Source organism: Canis aureus, chromosome 14 (assembly GCF_053574225.1).
Source record: "Canis aureus isolate CA01 chromosome 14, VMU_Caureus_v.1.0, whole genome shotgun sequence".
NCBI lineage: Eukaryota > Metazoa > Chordata > Mammalia > Carnivora > Canidae > Canis > Canis aureus.
In genome coordinates this window covers 6,860,492-6,876,167 of record NC_135624.1, presented here as the reverse complement: position 1 = coordinate 6,876,167, position 15,676 = coordinate 6,860,492, and the positions used below count along the sequence as shown (strand labels likewise).

At 41.0% G+C, this 15,676-nt stretch overlaps 1 protein-coding gene and 1 long non-coding RNA gene across 23 annotated transcripts in view; one reads left to right on the top strand and one right to left on the bottom strand.

Moving 5' to 3' along the window:
* The window catches only part of LOC144283123 (uncharacterized), a 179,093-nt gene extending 168,054 nt beyond the window's left edge, over positions 1 to 11,039 (bottom strand). For all 17 annotated transcript variants that reach the window (XR_013351458.1, XR_013351466.1, XR_013351471.1 and 14 more), the window contains exon 1: positions 10,843 to 11,039. This is a non-coding gene — a long non-coding RNA (uncharacterized LOC144283123). The remainder of the gene's footprint in view (positions 1 to 10,842) is intronic.
* A 58-nt stretch (positions 11,040 to 11,097) lies between these two features.
* Positions 11,098 to 15,676, top strand: part of RRM2B (ribonucleotide reductase regulatory TP53 inducible subunit M2B) — a 64,103-nt gene continuing 59,524 nt past the window's right edge. For 2 of the 6 annotated variants that reach the window (XM_077846833.1, XM_077846832.1), the window contains exon 1: positions 11,845 to 12,077. In XM_077846833.1, the coding sequence (XP_077702959.1) occupies positions 12,030 to 12,077 (48 nt within the window). In that variant the 5' untranslated portion in view covers positions 11,845 to 12,029. Of the gene's footprint in view, positions 11,238 to 11,841; positions 12,078 to 15,676 lie in introns of those variants that run through there. The other 4 variants (XM_077846834.1, XM_077846830.1, XR_013351455.1 and 1 more) reach the window with 4 other exon arrangements.

Here is a 15,676-nt window from a genome sequence, read left to right as displayed (position 1 = left end):
GGATCCCTGCCTAGTCTCTTGACCAGAAATTTGTAGTTACCCTAGAATCATCCCTCATCTACTCCATATGACTGCTGATCAAATCATCTTGAGTTTATCTACTTAATTCACATGTACATCTCCTTGCTGTATTTCCACTGCCACAGTCTTATTCCAAACTTGTATTATCCTGCACCTGGCCTATTCCAATTAGCTCCAAGTTGATACCCCCACCTTTAAATTTGCCTTTTCTCCCCACACTGAAGGATTTCTGCATGATAATTTAGCATAAAACCATCTACTCTAGAGATTTTATTTTTTTACTTTTTATTTTTTTAAAGCATTTTATTTATTTATTCATAGAGACACAGAGAGAGAGAGATGCAGAGACACAGGCAGAGGGAGAAGCAGGCTCCATGCAGGGAGCCCGATGTGGGACTCGATCCCGGGTCTCCGGAATCACACCCTGGCCTGAAGGTGGCGCCAAACCCGCTGAGCTACCAGGGCTGCCCCTAATTTAGAGATTTTAAAGCTAGGGTTCAGATCTGCCAATTTTGTGCAAGGGTTTTATTTTGATTTTTAATAAATATCATAGATTATCTGGATGACCATTTATAATGGTATTGATGTCAAGCAATATTCGTTTTAATGATTAAAGTTAAGTAGGCAAATTTAATATACGAAGGATGCATTTGAGGGCCACTTGGTAGTGCAGTTGGTTGGGCATTAGACTCTTGCTTTCTGCTCAGTTGTGGTCTTGGGGTTGTGGGATTGAGCCCTGCATCAGATTCTCTCAGCGTGGAGTTGGCTTGAGACTCTCTCTGCCCCTCCTCTCTATTCTCTCTCTCAAAAACAGATTTTTTTTTTTTTAAGATTTTATTTATTCATGAGAGGCAGAGAGAGAGAGAGAGGCAGAGACACAGGCAGAGGGAGAAGCAGGCTCCATGCAGGGAGCCCGATGCAGGACTCGATCCTGGGACCCCAGGATCATACCCTGGGCCAAAGGCAGGTGCTAAACTGCTGAGGCACCCAGGGATCCCCCAAATAATTCTTTAAAAAAATAAATAAATGATGCATTTTTTCCTAATGAAAGGCAAGTGATCTATAGAGATACTGTTGTGGGAAAATGGAGTCCTCTAACCTATGACTGGAACGTAAATGATCATACTTCATTAGTAGTTACTATAAAATACACATTGATGCCATACAGTTTCTGGAAAACATTCATTGCTTAATGTCATAAATTTGAATTTTACCATTCCTATAGTTTTGTTTGCACTTATTACTTTTTAGGTGTATAAAGTTCTAAGAATAGGTAGTTTATAACTGGTCTTATGTTTCTAAATACTTAGGTACCAACATATAATTTAATACTGAATGGCTGTAAGAACTTTTTTCTTTAAAATAGTTTCAGACAAAAAAAAAAAAAAAGGTTTCAGAATCAAGTATCAAGTGTGAGAAATGAGGATCTACCCACTGAATGATATACAGTAAGGGTATCTTGAAATTACACATATTCTGTACCATAGGCTAAATTGCCTTTTTTGTCATTACCACAGAAATCTTTGTGAGTAGAATAGAGGCTGTTCCAGTTACTATGGTTGCAAAACAAATTATGCCCAAATTTAGCAGTATAAAACAACTCTTTATTATGCTCATAAATTCTGTAGTGTAGGAATTTAGACACAACGCAGTCATGACATCTTGTCTCTGCTCCAAGACGTCTGGGGTTTCAAGTAGAAGACTTGATGACTAAGGGCTAGAATCCTCTGACCGCTTGTGCATTCACACATCTAGAAGTTGATGCTACTTCTTGGTTGGTTGCCTCAGTTCCTTCCCACATAGACATCTCCATGTCATCTCTCTTTGTGGGCTAGTTTTTGGCTTCCTTAGAATGGTACTTAAGTTCCAAAGGCAAGAAAGAGAAAGAACCAGGAAAACACTGTCTATATTGTATACTTTATGAGCTAGAGCTGAGGTCATGTATTTGTTGAAAGTCACTCACTCCAATAGAACAGAATGAAAAGCCCACAAATAAACTTATGAGTATACAGTTAACTAATATTTAAGAAGGGACTCAAGAATACTGAATGGAAAAAAAAATTGCCTCTGGAATAAACACTCCTGGGAAGATTGGATATTCACATGTAAAAAAGTGAAACTAGACTTCTATATTACATCACTCACAAAAATTACCTCAAAATAGATTAAAAACTTAAATATAAAACCTGAAGTCATAAAACTCCTAGAAGAAAATATAGGAAAAGAGTTCTTGGACATGGGTCTTGGCAATGATTTTTTTGATAGGACACCTAAAGCACAAGCAACAAAATAAAAAAAAAACAAAAACAAGTGGGACTACATCAAACAAAAAAGCTTCTGCATAGCAAAAGGAATGATTAACAAAATGAAAATACAACCTACAGAATGGGGGAAAATAATTACAAATAAAAAATCTGATAAAAGGTTAATATCCCAAATATATAAAGAACTCACACAACTAAGAAAGCAAATAATTCAATTTAAAAATGGTCAAAGGACCGGAATAGACCTTTTCCCAAAGAAGATATAGGAATGGCCAATAGGTACATGAAAAGATGCTCAACATCACTAATCATCAGGGAAATGCAAATCAAAACCACGAGATATTATGTCACACCAGTTAAAACAGCTAGCATCAAAAAGACAAGAGATAAACACTAGAATGACATGGAAAAAAGGGAGGTGCAACTGTAAATTGGTACAGTCATGATGGAAAACAAAATAGAGGTTCTTCAAAAAATTAAAAATAGAACTACTGTATGATCCAGCAATGCCACTTCTGGGAATATATGTGAAGGAAATGAAAACACTATGTTGAAGAGATACCTCCATCTCCATGTTCATAGAAGCATTATTTACAACAGCCAGGGAAGGTATGGAAACTTAAGTGTCTGTTACTAGATGAATGGATAAAGAAAGTGTGATATATATATTATATACATATATAATGAAATATTACTCAGCCATTAAAAGGAGGAAATCTTGACATTTGCGACATGAATGGACCTTCAGGCCATTTACCCATTTACCATCATACTATAGGTGAAACAAGTCAGAGAAAGACAAATACTGTATGATCTCATTTACATGTAAATTTTTTTTTTTTTTACATGTAAAGTCCTAAACGAAACAAACTCATGGAAAAAGAGATCAGATTTCTGGTTACCAGAGGTGAAGGGTAGGAGGAGGAATTGGATAAAGGTGGTCAAAAGGTACAAAATTTCAACTATAAGATAAATAAATACTAGAGGCATAACATACAACATGATGACTGTAGTTAATACTGCTATATGATATATATAAAAGACTATAAATCCTAAGAGTTCTCATCGGAAGGAGAAATACTTATTCTTTTTTGTATCAATAGGAAATGATGATGTTAACTAAACTTGAAATAACAATTTCACAACTTATATAAGCCAAATCATTATGGTATGCACCTTAAACTCACACAATGCTATATGTCTATTATATCTTAATAAAGCCGAGGTGGGGGATAAAGTCACTAAGAACAGCTTATATTCAAAGGGAAGTATCTTAGTCTGTTATGGTTGCTATAACAAAATACCACAGATTAGTTGGTTTATAAAAAAAAACAAACATTTCTCACTGTTCTACAGGCTAGAAATCAGAGTAGGGTGCCAGTTTGATGGAGTTAGTGCCTTCTTCTGAAGAGTCATAGACTTCTCACCGTACCCTCACATGACTGAAAGGGCTAGGGAGCTCTCTCTGGAGCCTCTTTCATAAGAGCACTAATACACTAAATTCTCCATTCAAAAGACATAGAATGGCTGAATGGATTTAAAAAACAAACAAGACTCATTTATAGACAGCTTACAAGTCAGATGTAAAAACATGCCAGACTAAAAGTGAAAAGATGGAAAAAGATATTCCAAGCAAATGGAAACCAAAAGAAAGCTGGAGTAGATATACCTTTAATAGACAAAACAGACTTTCTTAAAGACTAATAAGAGACAAAGGAGAGCATGACATAATGAAAACAGGGATTAATCCAACAAGATATAACATTTATAAATATTTATGTACCCAAAATAGCACCTAAATATATAAAGCAAATATTAACATATCTAAAGGAAGACACAATAATACAATAATAGCAGGGGACTTTAATACCCTGTTTATATCAATGGATATAAATCATCTATACAGAAAAATCAAGAAGGAAACATTGGCTTTAAATGACGTTAGACCAAGTGGACTTAATAGATATATACAGAACACCCAAAAGCAACAGGATACATGTTCTTTTCAAGTGCAGATGGAACATTCTTCAGGACAAATCATATGTTAGGCCACAAAACACATCTTAAATTTAAAAAGACTAAAATCATATCAAGCATCTTTTCTGATGACAGTGGTATAAAACCAGAAATCAATTCCAAGTAAAAAATGGAAACATTCATAAATATGTGGAGGTTAAACAACATGCCACTGAATAATCAATGAATCAAAGAAGAAATCAAAAGAAATTTAAAAATACCTTGATTACACAGTGAGGGAAACCATCAACAAAATGAAAAAGCAACCTACTGCTACAAATGATATATCCAATAAAGGGCTAATTCAAAATATACTGTGGCATCCAACACCAAAAAAAAAACAAACAACATGATTTAAAAATAGGCAGAGGACGTGAATAGACATTTTCCCAAAGAAGATATACAGAGGGTCAACATGAAAAGATCCTCAACATCATTAATCATCAGGGAGATGCAAATCAAAACCACAATGAGCTAGTACCTCAGACCTGTCTGAATGGTAAGTCAGTGTCAAGACAATAACAAGTGTTAGTCAGGATGTGGATAAAAGGGAAAAAGGGAACCCTTGTGTAGTGTTGGTGGAATGTAACCATTATGTAAAACAATGTGGAGATTCCTCATTTTATTAAAAATAAAATTATTTTATTAAAAATAAAAATACCACACAATACCACTTCCAGGTATTTACCTTAAGAAAATGAAAACACTAATTTGAAAAGATATATGCACCCCTATGTTCACTGCAGCATTATTTACAATAGCCAAGATATGGAAGCGACCCAAGTGTCCATAAATAGATGAATGGACAAAGGTGTGGTGCATGCATACACACACACACACACACACACACACACACACACTGGAATATTACGTGGCCATAAAAAAGAATGAAATCTGGCATGTGTAACATGATGGACCTAGAGGGTATTATGCTAAGTGAAATAAGTCAGACTAAGACAAATGCCATATGATTTCACATATATGTGGAATCCAAAAAAACAAAACAGAAACAGACACACATACAGAGAATAAACTGGTGGTTGCTAGAGGCGGAGGGATGAGCGAAACAGGCAAAGGGGATTAAGAAGTACAAACTTCCAGTTCTAACTTAAGTTATAACCTAAGTCATGAGGATATAAAATACACCATTGGGAATATAGTCAATAATAATGTAATAACTTTGTATGGTGACAGATGGTAACTATATTTATTGTTATTTTCATACTGTATATAAATGTTAAATTACTATGTTGTACACCTGAAACTAATATTGTCTATCAACTATGTTTCGATTAAAAATAAATTTTAAAAATATCTTGAGACAAATGAAAATACAACATGAAAATTTATGGGTGTAGCAAAAGCACTTTTTTTAAAAAAAGTATTTATTTATTTATTTGAGAGAGAGAGAGAGAGAGAGAACACCAATATGCAAGTGGGGGGAGGGAGAGGGACAAGCAGACGCTATGAGTGCAGAGCCTGACATGGGGCTCAATCTCATAACCCTGAGATCATGACCTGAGCCAAAATCAAGAATAGGGGCACCTGAGTAGCTCAGTAGTTGAGCGTCTGCCTTCAGCTCAGGGCATGATCCTGGCATCCTGGGATCCAGTCCCCCAGTAGGCTCCCTGCAGGGAGCCTGATTCTCTCTCTACCTACATCTCTGCCCCTCTGTCTGTCTCTCATAAATAAATAAAATCTTAAAAAAAAAATCAAGAGTAGGACACTTAACATACTGAGCCACCCAGGAGCCCTAGCAAAAGCATTTAGAAGAGGTAAGTTCATAGTGATAAGTGCCTACATTGAGAAATAAGAAAAATTACAGCAGAAAAAAAATGAAAGAGACTTAAAAGACAATAGAGAAGATCAATAAAACTAAGAACTGGTTCTTTGAAAAGTTAAACAAAATTGGCAAATCTTTAGCTAGACTTACCAAACAAAAAAGAGGACTCAAATAAAACCAGAAATTAATGAGGAAATGTTAGAACTGGTATCACAGAAACACAAAGGATAAGAGACTACTATGAACAATTATATGCCAACAAATTTGACAATCTAGAAGAAATGGATAGATTCCTAGAAACATACATCCTACCAAGCCTGAACCATGAAAAAATATAAAATCTAAACAGACCAATCACTAGCAAGGAGGCTGGTTCAGTAATCAAAAACCTCCCAACAAACAAAAGTCCCAGACCACACAGTTTCACTGAGGAATTCCATCAACAATCAAGGAAAAGTAACACTAATCCTTCTCAAACTCTACCAAAAACAGAGGGGAGAGGTCTTCCAAACTCATTTCTGAGACTAGCACTACCCTACCTTGACATTAAAACCAGACAGGGATACAAGAAAATTATAGTCTGATATCCGTGCTGAACATAAATGGAAAAATCCTCAACAAAAATATTAGCAAGCCAAATTCGACAATACATTAAAAAGAGCATACACCAAGATCAAGTGGGATCTATTCCAGGGATGCAAGTATGGTTCAAGACATCTGCAAATCAATGTGATACAACAAATTAACAAAATGAAATACAAAAAAAATCACGATCATCTCAGATGATGCAGGTGGAGAAAAAGCTTTTGACCAAACAAACTCAACATCCAGGTTCCTGGATGACTCAGTCAGTTAAGTGTCTGCCTTCAGTTTAGGTCATGATCCCATAGACCTGGGACCGAGACCAACATCTGGCTCCCTGCTTGGTGTGGAGTCTGCTTCTCCGTCTCCCTCTGCCTGCTTCTCCCCCTGCTTGTGCTCTCTCTGTGTCAAACAAATAAATAAAATCTTTAACCAAAAACCTCAATATCCATGTATTATAAAACTCTCAAAGTAAGTATAGAGGAAACATAACTCAACATAATAAAGGCAATATATGACAAGCCTACAGCTAACATTGCGTTCAACACTGAAGAGTTGAAAGCTTTCCTTTTAAGATCAGGAACAAAACAAGGATGCTCACTCTCGTCACTTTTATTAAATGTAGTATTGGAAGTCCTAGATGGAACAATTAGTCAAGGAAAAAAAAAAGGTATCCAAATTAGAAAGGAAGAAATAACTGTCACCATTTGCAGATGACATATTATATATAGAAAACACTATTTATTTTATTTTATTTATTAAAATAAATTCAGTGAAGTTGCAGGATACAGAATACATAGAAAACTGTTGGTTTCTATACAATAATAATGTACTACAAGAGAAATTAGAAAATAGTCCCATTTACAATCGCATCAAAAAGAGTAAAAACCTAGGAATAAATGCAACCAAGGAGGTGAAAGACCTGCAAACTGAAAACTCTAGGATATTAATGAAAGAAATCGAAAACACAAATAAATGGAAAGATATTTTGCCCTGATGGATTGGAAGAATATTGTTAAAACGTCCATACTATTCAAAGGAGCCTATAGATTCAATGCAATCTGTATCAAAATTCCAATGGCGCATTTCACAGAAATAGAACAAACAATCCTAAAATTTATATAGAACTACAAAAGAACTTGAATAACCAAGGCAATGTTGAGAAAGAACAAAACTGGAGGCATCACACTCCCTGATTTCAAACTAGATCACAAAGCTGTAATAATCAAAACAGTATGGTATTCACTTAAAACAGACACATAGATCAATGGAAAGAATGAAGAGCCAGAAATAAACCCATACATGTATGGCCCATTAATTTACAACAAAAGATCCAAGAATGTATAATGGGGAAAGGACAGTCACTCCAATAAATGGTGTTGGGCTACATGGACAGCCACTTGCAAATGAATGACACTGGCCATGTTACACCATACACAAAAATTAACTCAAAATGGATTAAGATTTGATTAAATTAAAAATTAAGGACCGAAACCATAAGACTCTAGAAGAAAACATAAGCGGTAAGCTCCTTAACATCAGTCTTAGTGATTTTTTTTACTGGATCTGATACCAAAAGCAAAGGTAACAAACCCCAACATAAACAAGCTAAAAAGCTTCTGTACAGCAAAAGAATCCAACAACGAAATGAAAAGGCAACCTACTGGATAAGAGAAAATATTGCGATCATATCCTTTTTAATGGGTTAGTACCAAAAATATATAAAGAACTCCTATAACTCAATACCCAAAACACACACACACAAAATCTAAGGGCACTAATTCCTTTTTTTTTTTTTTTTTTTTTTTTAAGGGCACTAATTCCATTCGTGAAGGCTCAACTCTCATGACCTAATTGATCACCTCCCAAAGGCCCTAGCTCCCGAAACAATTACCTTGGACATTAGGTTTTCAATGTGTGGATTTTGAGAGATACAAGATGTAGACCACAGAAGAGGAATTAGACTCCACCTCTTTTTATTTATTTATTTTTTAATATTTACTTGAGACTGAACATGAGGGAGCAGGGGGTGGGGATGGGGGATCAGAGGGAGAAGCAGACTCAGGCTGAGCAGGGATCCAGGTGAAGCGCTTGAGCCCAGGACCCTGAGATCATGTCCTAAGCCAAAGGCACTTGACTACTGAGCCACCCAGGTGCCCCAAGACTCCACATTTTGATGGGAAGGGTATCAAGTTCCTGGAACAGCATGTGAGATCAAAAATATTGTGGATATTCTTGGAAAATATGCCCCAGAGGCTACATGAAGATGCAGAATCCTCCTGCTTCCAGAGATCTTTCAGTTACACATTTTATATCTGCCCTATTAACTTTAAATATCTCAGAGGGAAACTAATTCATACAGCCTACTATGCACCAAGCACTGTTAAAAGCACTGTCATGTGTTTTTGCTATATTAAGATTATTCAATTCTGCTGTAAAAACTGAAAGAAACTAAGTGTGAGAGCCATTGGATTGTAAGAACTATGGAGATTCATAAGATACATTAAGTATAAATAATAAGTTACTAACCTATGAGGCATGGTAAAGACAAAATAAATGGAACACAATTATGTTGAACATAGATAAAAATAATGGACATTTTTATCCATTAAATAAATGGATATTCATTTATGAATATCACAGAATGTGATATGTCACATTCACAGACAGAAATGGCTGGAAGGAATAAGGAGATCTAAAATATTCATGAGGTAAAGATCGTGTCATTTCCAGACTGACAACTATGTTATCCCTAAATCAGCCACCAATTGGTGACTTCCATTTTGGTCCCACATAGGCTCTTCTCAGGAAACACAGATAAAACACATAACTGCCCAGCAGGTTATTATGGGACATGTTACACCTGTGAGCACCTGCTTGCTCCTGTATCTCCAAAAGAGTAAGCTGGCTTTACCTTCTGTCTGTTGAGATCCCTTGCTAATTCTTAACTGTTTTTTTTTTCTTTATAGGATTTGAGAGAGAGAGAGAGAGAGAGAGAATGAGAATGAGTTGGGGGCGGGGAGGGACATGCGGACTGCCCACCGAGTGCAGAGCCCTATGAGGGACTCTAACCCAGGACCCTGAGTTCATGACGTGAGCCAAAGTCAGACACTTAGCTGACTGAACCACCCAGGCACCCCTTAACTCTGGTCTTAATAACTATACCATCAGTCAGGAAATGCGATACAGCAAGGGCAGGATTATATGAACACTGAGTAACACTGAGATTTGGATCGTAGAGTCCTTCCTTTCAGTCCCTCTCCTCCCCATACCCTATCCTAACTGGGTTAACTACTCCAACTTTCTCCTCTTCATTATGTCTTAATTTAACTTAGTAAACTGTGTAATTCAAGCAACTGAATTTGATCTGAACCTTTCTGTTCCGTGATCTCTAGGATGGCCAGATTAGCAGCACAAGTGTACTTGTAAGCTACCATTGTAATTTCCCTCCTCAGTGAGTGCTTTGCAAGTGATATATGATTAAATCCACACAACGATCTTAATAGGAAGGCATTATTATTCTTATCCAATAGGTGAGGAAATGGGAGTCTCGCAGAGGCTAAGTAACTTGTCCAGCGTAGCGCAGCTAATACACAGGGCAACTAGAATTCATACCCATCATGACACCACTCCAGGGTCCATGTTCTTTTTCACTATGTGCATTCATTTTTGTTTCTTCAATAGCCAATACGAAGCCTGACATACAGTAGATATACTGTTTGATGACTCTAACTGATATAATCCTTACTCTTAGTTTATCTACTATGTGGCCAATAAATTATCCAACCTCTTTAAGATTCGTTTCCTCACATAATTTGGCTACTACTTAAAGTCAGTAGATGTAAAACATTTTCCTCAGCAGTTGACCCCTAGGAATTGCCTTGACAGGGATAACTGGGGACGCCTGAGTGGCTCAGTGATATAGCATCATCTGCCTTTGGCTCAGGGTGTGATGCCAGTTCCAGTTCGGGATCGAGTCCCGCATCCGGTTCCCCGCAGGGAGCCTGCTTCTCTCCCTCTGCCTCTCTCTGTGTGTCTGTCATGAATAAATAAATAAAATCTTTAAATAAATAAATAAACAAACAAACAAATAAAAACTGTCATCCCCTATTCTAGGACAGATTTTACGAAGAGCTGTGGGGCATTTTCTGAGGTTCATTTTCTATCCTATCTTACCACACTTCACAAGGCCACGCGCAGAACAGGCGCACGCTGTACAAGGCAGGACTAGGTTCTCGCAACATCTCCGCTTCAAGCGACTGAATGTTTCACCTCATTTTTACTCGCTAAAGTAATTTTTTCTCCTTGGTTGGAGTTCTCTTTCCATCAGTCCCCCCCGGGAGGTGGGTGGCAGCCATCCCCACTATTGTGACTACGGGCACACCGCCCCCGGCCGCGACACCGGGGCGCGGGGGGCGGGGGCCTCTGTCGCTTCCACGTTAACGAACCTCAGTGACGTATCCTCAGGCGGCGGGTCCTCCTCACCTGTGAGAGCAGCGGCGCTGCCGGACCCGCCTCGCAGGGGGTCCCGAAGAGGAAACGGCTATTAGCGCCCCCTTCGCCCGAGCTCGGTAGCTACTTCCAAAAGCTTTAGTCTGTGGAAAGAATCTCCCCGAGCTTCCACAATTTTCCCGAATTTAGTCCTTTCCGCCTCTCCTCCTCGACTAGAAGCCCCACCTACTCCGTCCCCACGTTTCCCTCCCTCCGGTCGCTGAAACACTACACAAGGCAGCCTCTTCTCCTCGCTGGGTTTCCAGCAGTGCGGGTCTCTCCTCTCGCCACCACCGCCTCCGCGCGGGAGCGCTCTCCGGCCGTCCTCCAGCGTGTGGGCTCGCCGCCCCGGCAGGCTCAGCACAGGCCGAGCGAGCGCCACATACCGAGCTCCCGAGGACGGCTCCACCGGAGAGGCGGCCGGGCGCGTTCGGGCTCCGCCCGCAGCAGGGAGACGGCCGAGGGCCGAGGGCCGGGAGGCGGGAGGCGGGAGGCGGGGCCCGCGGGTTCCCGGCGAGTTCCTCTAGGGGCGGGGCCTCCCGGGGGGCGGGGCCTCGGGCCGGGGAAGCGGGGTCCACGCGAGGGTGGTGCGGGGTTGGCGGAGGCCGAGAGATGGCCTCCGGCCGCGGGGCGGGGGGCGGGGCCGGCCGGAGCAGGCGGTACCCAAAGGCGCGGGGGCGGGGCTGGGCCGGCGCCGGGAGAGCCGCTCAATCCGGGGGCGAGAAAGCGGAGCCGGCGGGAGTAGGAGGGGTCTGTGCCGCCGGAGGCGGGGCGGGCTCGGGGACCCGCGGGCCACCTGGGCTCTGCCGGAGTTGGAGGTGGCCGGAGGCTCTCGGTTGCTCAGCTCCCGTGGCTCTGGCGGAGTCTGCGCGATGGGGGACCCGGAAAGGCCGGAAGCGGCCAGGCCCGAGCCAGATGAGGTAAAGGTTGCTGCGGTTCCCTGCCCCGCCCCATAGGCACGCCTGGCCGTTAGGTCGCAGGTTGCAGCGGGGACCTGCGAGGGGACCTGCGAGGGGACCTGCGAGGTGCAGGACCGCAACACGGTCGGCAGCCCCGGGCAGGCCCAGCCGCGAGCCGTCGCCGCAGCCTGGTTCCGTGGTTGTGAGTGCCCGAGAGGCCGCCTCCGGGGAGGGGTGACGAGGGGGCCGGGGTTCTGCGCGCTGGGTCCGCTCCGGGGCCGGCCGAGGGCGACGCTGAGGTTTCAGGCCGCGCGGAGGAGCGGAGGAGCGCCTCGCGCCCGCGTGCCCCTCGCAGTCGGCCCAGCGCCGTGCTCCCGTCTTTGCGCGTCTGGAGCCCTGCCTGGGAGCGCCCAGACGAGGGATGGGGGCAGGTGGACCTGCTGGAGAGATGCATCCCACCTCTGAGATGATTAAAAGGAGTCGGAAGCCTGTGGACACCGACACGGGTGGCTGGAGTGGTGATGATAGTAGAAGGGCGACGGCAAGGCCTCACAACAATGAAAAATCTCCGGTTAGGAGGCCACAGTGGCTCAGACTGGGCCACTTAACGAGCAGCGACTCTTTGGGGTGTCACTTTCTTCATTTATACAGTGGAAGTGATACTTACCTCAGACGATTAAGGCAAAGGCTTTATGCAAAGCGCCACGGAAATTGTGGGTGCATCCAAAAACCCAAGTTAACATGTTTATCTGCGTCTATAATAGAAGTACATAATAACAGTAAATCAGTGTATTCGACTGTTGTACGGTAGTTCAAATAGTTGCTCTGTGATTTTCATGCCCTGTTACTTCGCGAATACATCTAAACCATTTATTTGTGTACAAGAGAAATACTTTTTTGTATTGATCTTGGACCTGTTGGCTGTGTGTGATGTCTTTGTTTTAACAGTTGCAGCTTACAGAGACTCATACTCAACCCCAGATTTATTTAGAAGGTTGTAGAGTCCCAATTTGGGGTTTTATATTATTTGATTTTGATTCTGTAAACATTTAGTGACTAGTTAACAAGTTGTAAATATCCCTCAAACTTTTTCTTCCCTCTTGTTTTCTTCCCCTTTTGAAACAAACTGAGTACCAATTTCGTCACTTGAAAAGGACATTTCAGACTTGTCTTTTTCTGCTAATGGCACCAACACTGTTCAGACTCAACACCTGGAAGTTAACTTTTTTTTTAAGATTTTATTTATTTATTCATGAGAGACACAGAGAGAGAGAGGCAGAGTTGCAGGCTCGCTGTGGGAGCCCAATGCAGGACTCGATCCCAGGACCCCAGGATCATGACCAGAGCCAAAGGCAGACACTCAACCACTGAGCCACCCAGGTGCCCCATGGAAGTTAACTTTTACTTATTATCCCTTTCTCAATGTCATAGGCCCACAAAGAGGCAGATTTTAACTCTAGAATGAATTCTAGTGAGCATCTGGTCCAAAAGTTTTTAACTTGAGTCACAAGAATGCCTCAAGCACTTTGTTTCTCTAGATAGATGGTTCTAGATGGTTCAGCATAGGCCATCTGCATTAGAGTCAACCTGGAGTTGTAAAAAATGTAGATTACTGGGCCTACATTCCAGACAAGGTAAATCAAGATCTCGTGGGAGGGTCTGGGACAGCAATTTTAACAAGGACGTCAGGTGATACTGATTCACACTTTTTAAGAAGCACTTCTTTGAAGGGTTCGTAGATGAGCTTGGAGGAGGTTTATGAATTTCCTGAGAAAGGGGTCCTTAGCTTTCATCAATTTCTCAAAGTTAACCATCATTAATCTAATTGATTAGATAGTCCCTATTTTCAAGATAAGAAAGTTTAGGCCAGAAAAGATAAATTGACATGCCCAGGACCACATGATTCAATAGCAGAGCTGGGCTTAAGACTGATTTCTTGCTGGTAGGCCAATATTTCTGTTGGGAATAGAAAATGACAATGAAAGTGACACCTGGGCAAATACAAATAGTGTATGACTGTAACAATATCCAGTAGTCTTCTTACCTGAGAAGAGAGGCCAAGGTAAACAAATGAAAATGGTGGAATTGAGGCTGGATTGAGAAGGAGGGCTGTAGCATGCCGGCCTACTCCAGGGGATGGTGAGTACTAGCTGGGGAATCTGTTCTGGCATATCCTCTTGGGATGAAGTGACCAGAAACTAAGGCAGACAGGAACTAGAGGCACCATTCTGGAAGACACAGTGGAATGTTGCCAAGAAATGCTTCTGTGTTCTGAACTTTATTTCAGGGTCTTATACTTCATAACTGTGAAGCTACAATGACTTGTTTACCTCCAGTCTTACCCACTGTTTAACTCTTTTTACCATTGCTAAATTAATCCTTCACTAAACCAGTGCCTCTGTCACTCCTCTCAAGTAAAAACTCTTGAGACTGTCTCAATTCCCACCAAAAGCATCCCATTCCATAGGCTGGCAAAGCCCTGTTGAAGCAGCTTTTTTTCATGCTAACCACCACATCTTTAAGATTTTTATTTTATTTTATTTTTTAAGATTTTATTTATTTATTCACTAGAGGCACAGAGCGCGCGCGAGAGAGGCAGAGAAACAGGCAGAGGGAGGAGCAGGCTCCATGCAGGGAGCCCAACGTGGGACTCAATCCCGGGTCTCCAGGATGGCAACCTGAGCTGAAAGCAGCGCTAAACCGCTGAGCCACCCGGGTTGCCCTAACCACCACATCTTAATTCAGGCTGCCATGACATCTTTCCAAAGAAGACATATAGATGCCCAACAGACACATGAAAAGATACTCAACATTATTCATCATCAGGGAAATACAAATCAAAACTACAATGAGATACCACCTCACACCTGTCAGAATGGTTAAAATTAACAACACAGGAAACAACATGTTTGTCAAGGATGCAGAGAAAGGGGAACCCTCTTATACTGTTGGTGAGATGCAAAATGATACAGCCACTCTGGGAAACAGATGGAGGTTCCTCAAAAAATTAAAAATAGAACTACCCAATGACCCAGCAATTGCACTACTAGGTATTTACCCAGAGGCTACAAAAAATACTGATTTGAAGGGACATACGCACCCTGATGTTTATAGGAGCATTATCAATCAGCCAATTTATGAAATTTGTTCAAATATTTGTCAACTGATGAATGGATAAAGGAGATGTGGCGATACATATAATGGAATTTTACTCAGCCATCAGAAAGAATGAAATCTTGCCATTTGCAATGATGTGAATGGAGCTAGAGAGCATCATGCTCAGCAAAATAAGTCAGAGAATGACAAATACCATAGAATTTCACTCATGTGGAATTTAAGAAATAAAACAGGTGAATGTAGGAAAGGGGGAAAATGGAGAGGAGGCAAACAAACCATAAGAGAGACTCTTAACTATAGAGAACAAACAGGGTTGATTGAGGGGAGGTGGTCAGAGGGTGGGCTAAATCAATAATGAGTACCAAGGAGGACACTTGTGATGAGCACTGGATGCTGTAAGTAATGAATCATTAAATTATACTCCTGAAACCAATATTGTACTTTATGTTAACTAACCAGAATTTAAATAACTTGAAAAAAACTAAATAAAAAAAAATCAGGCT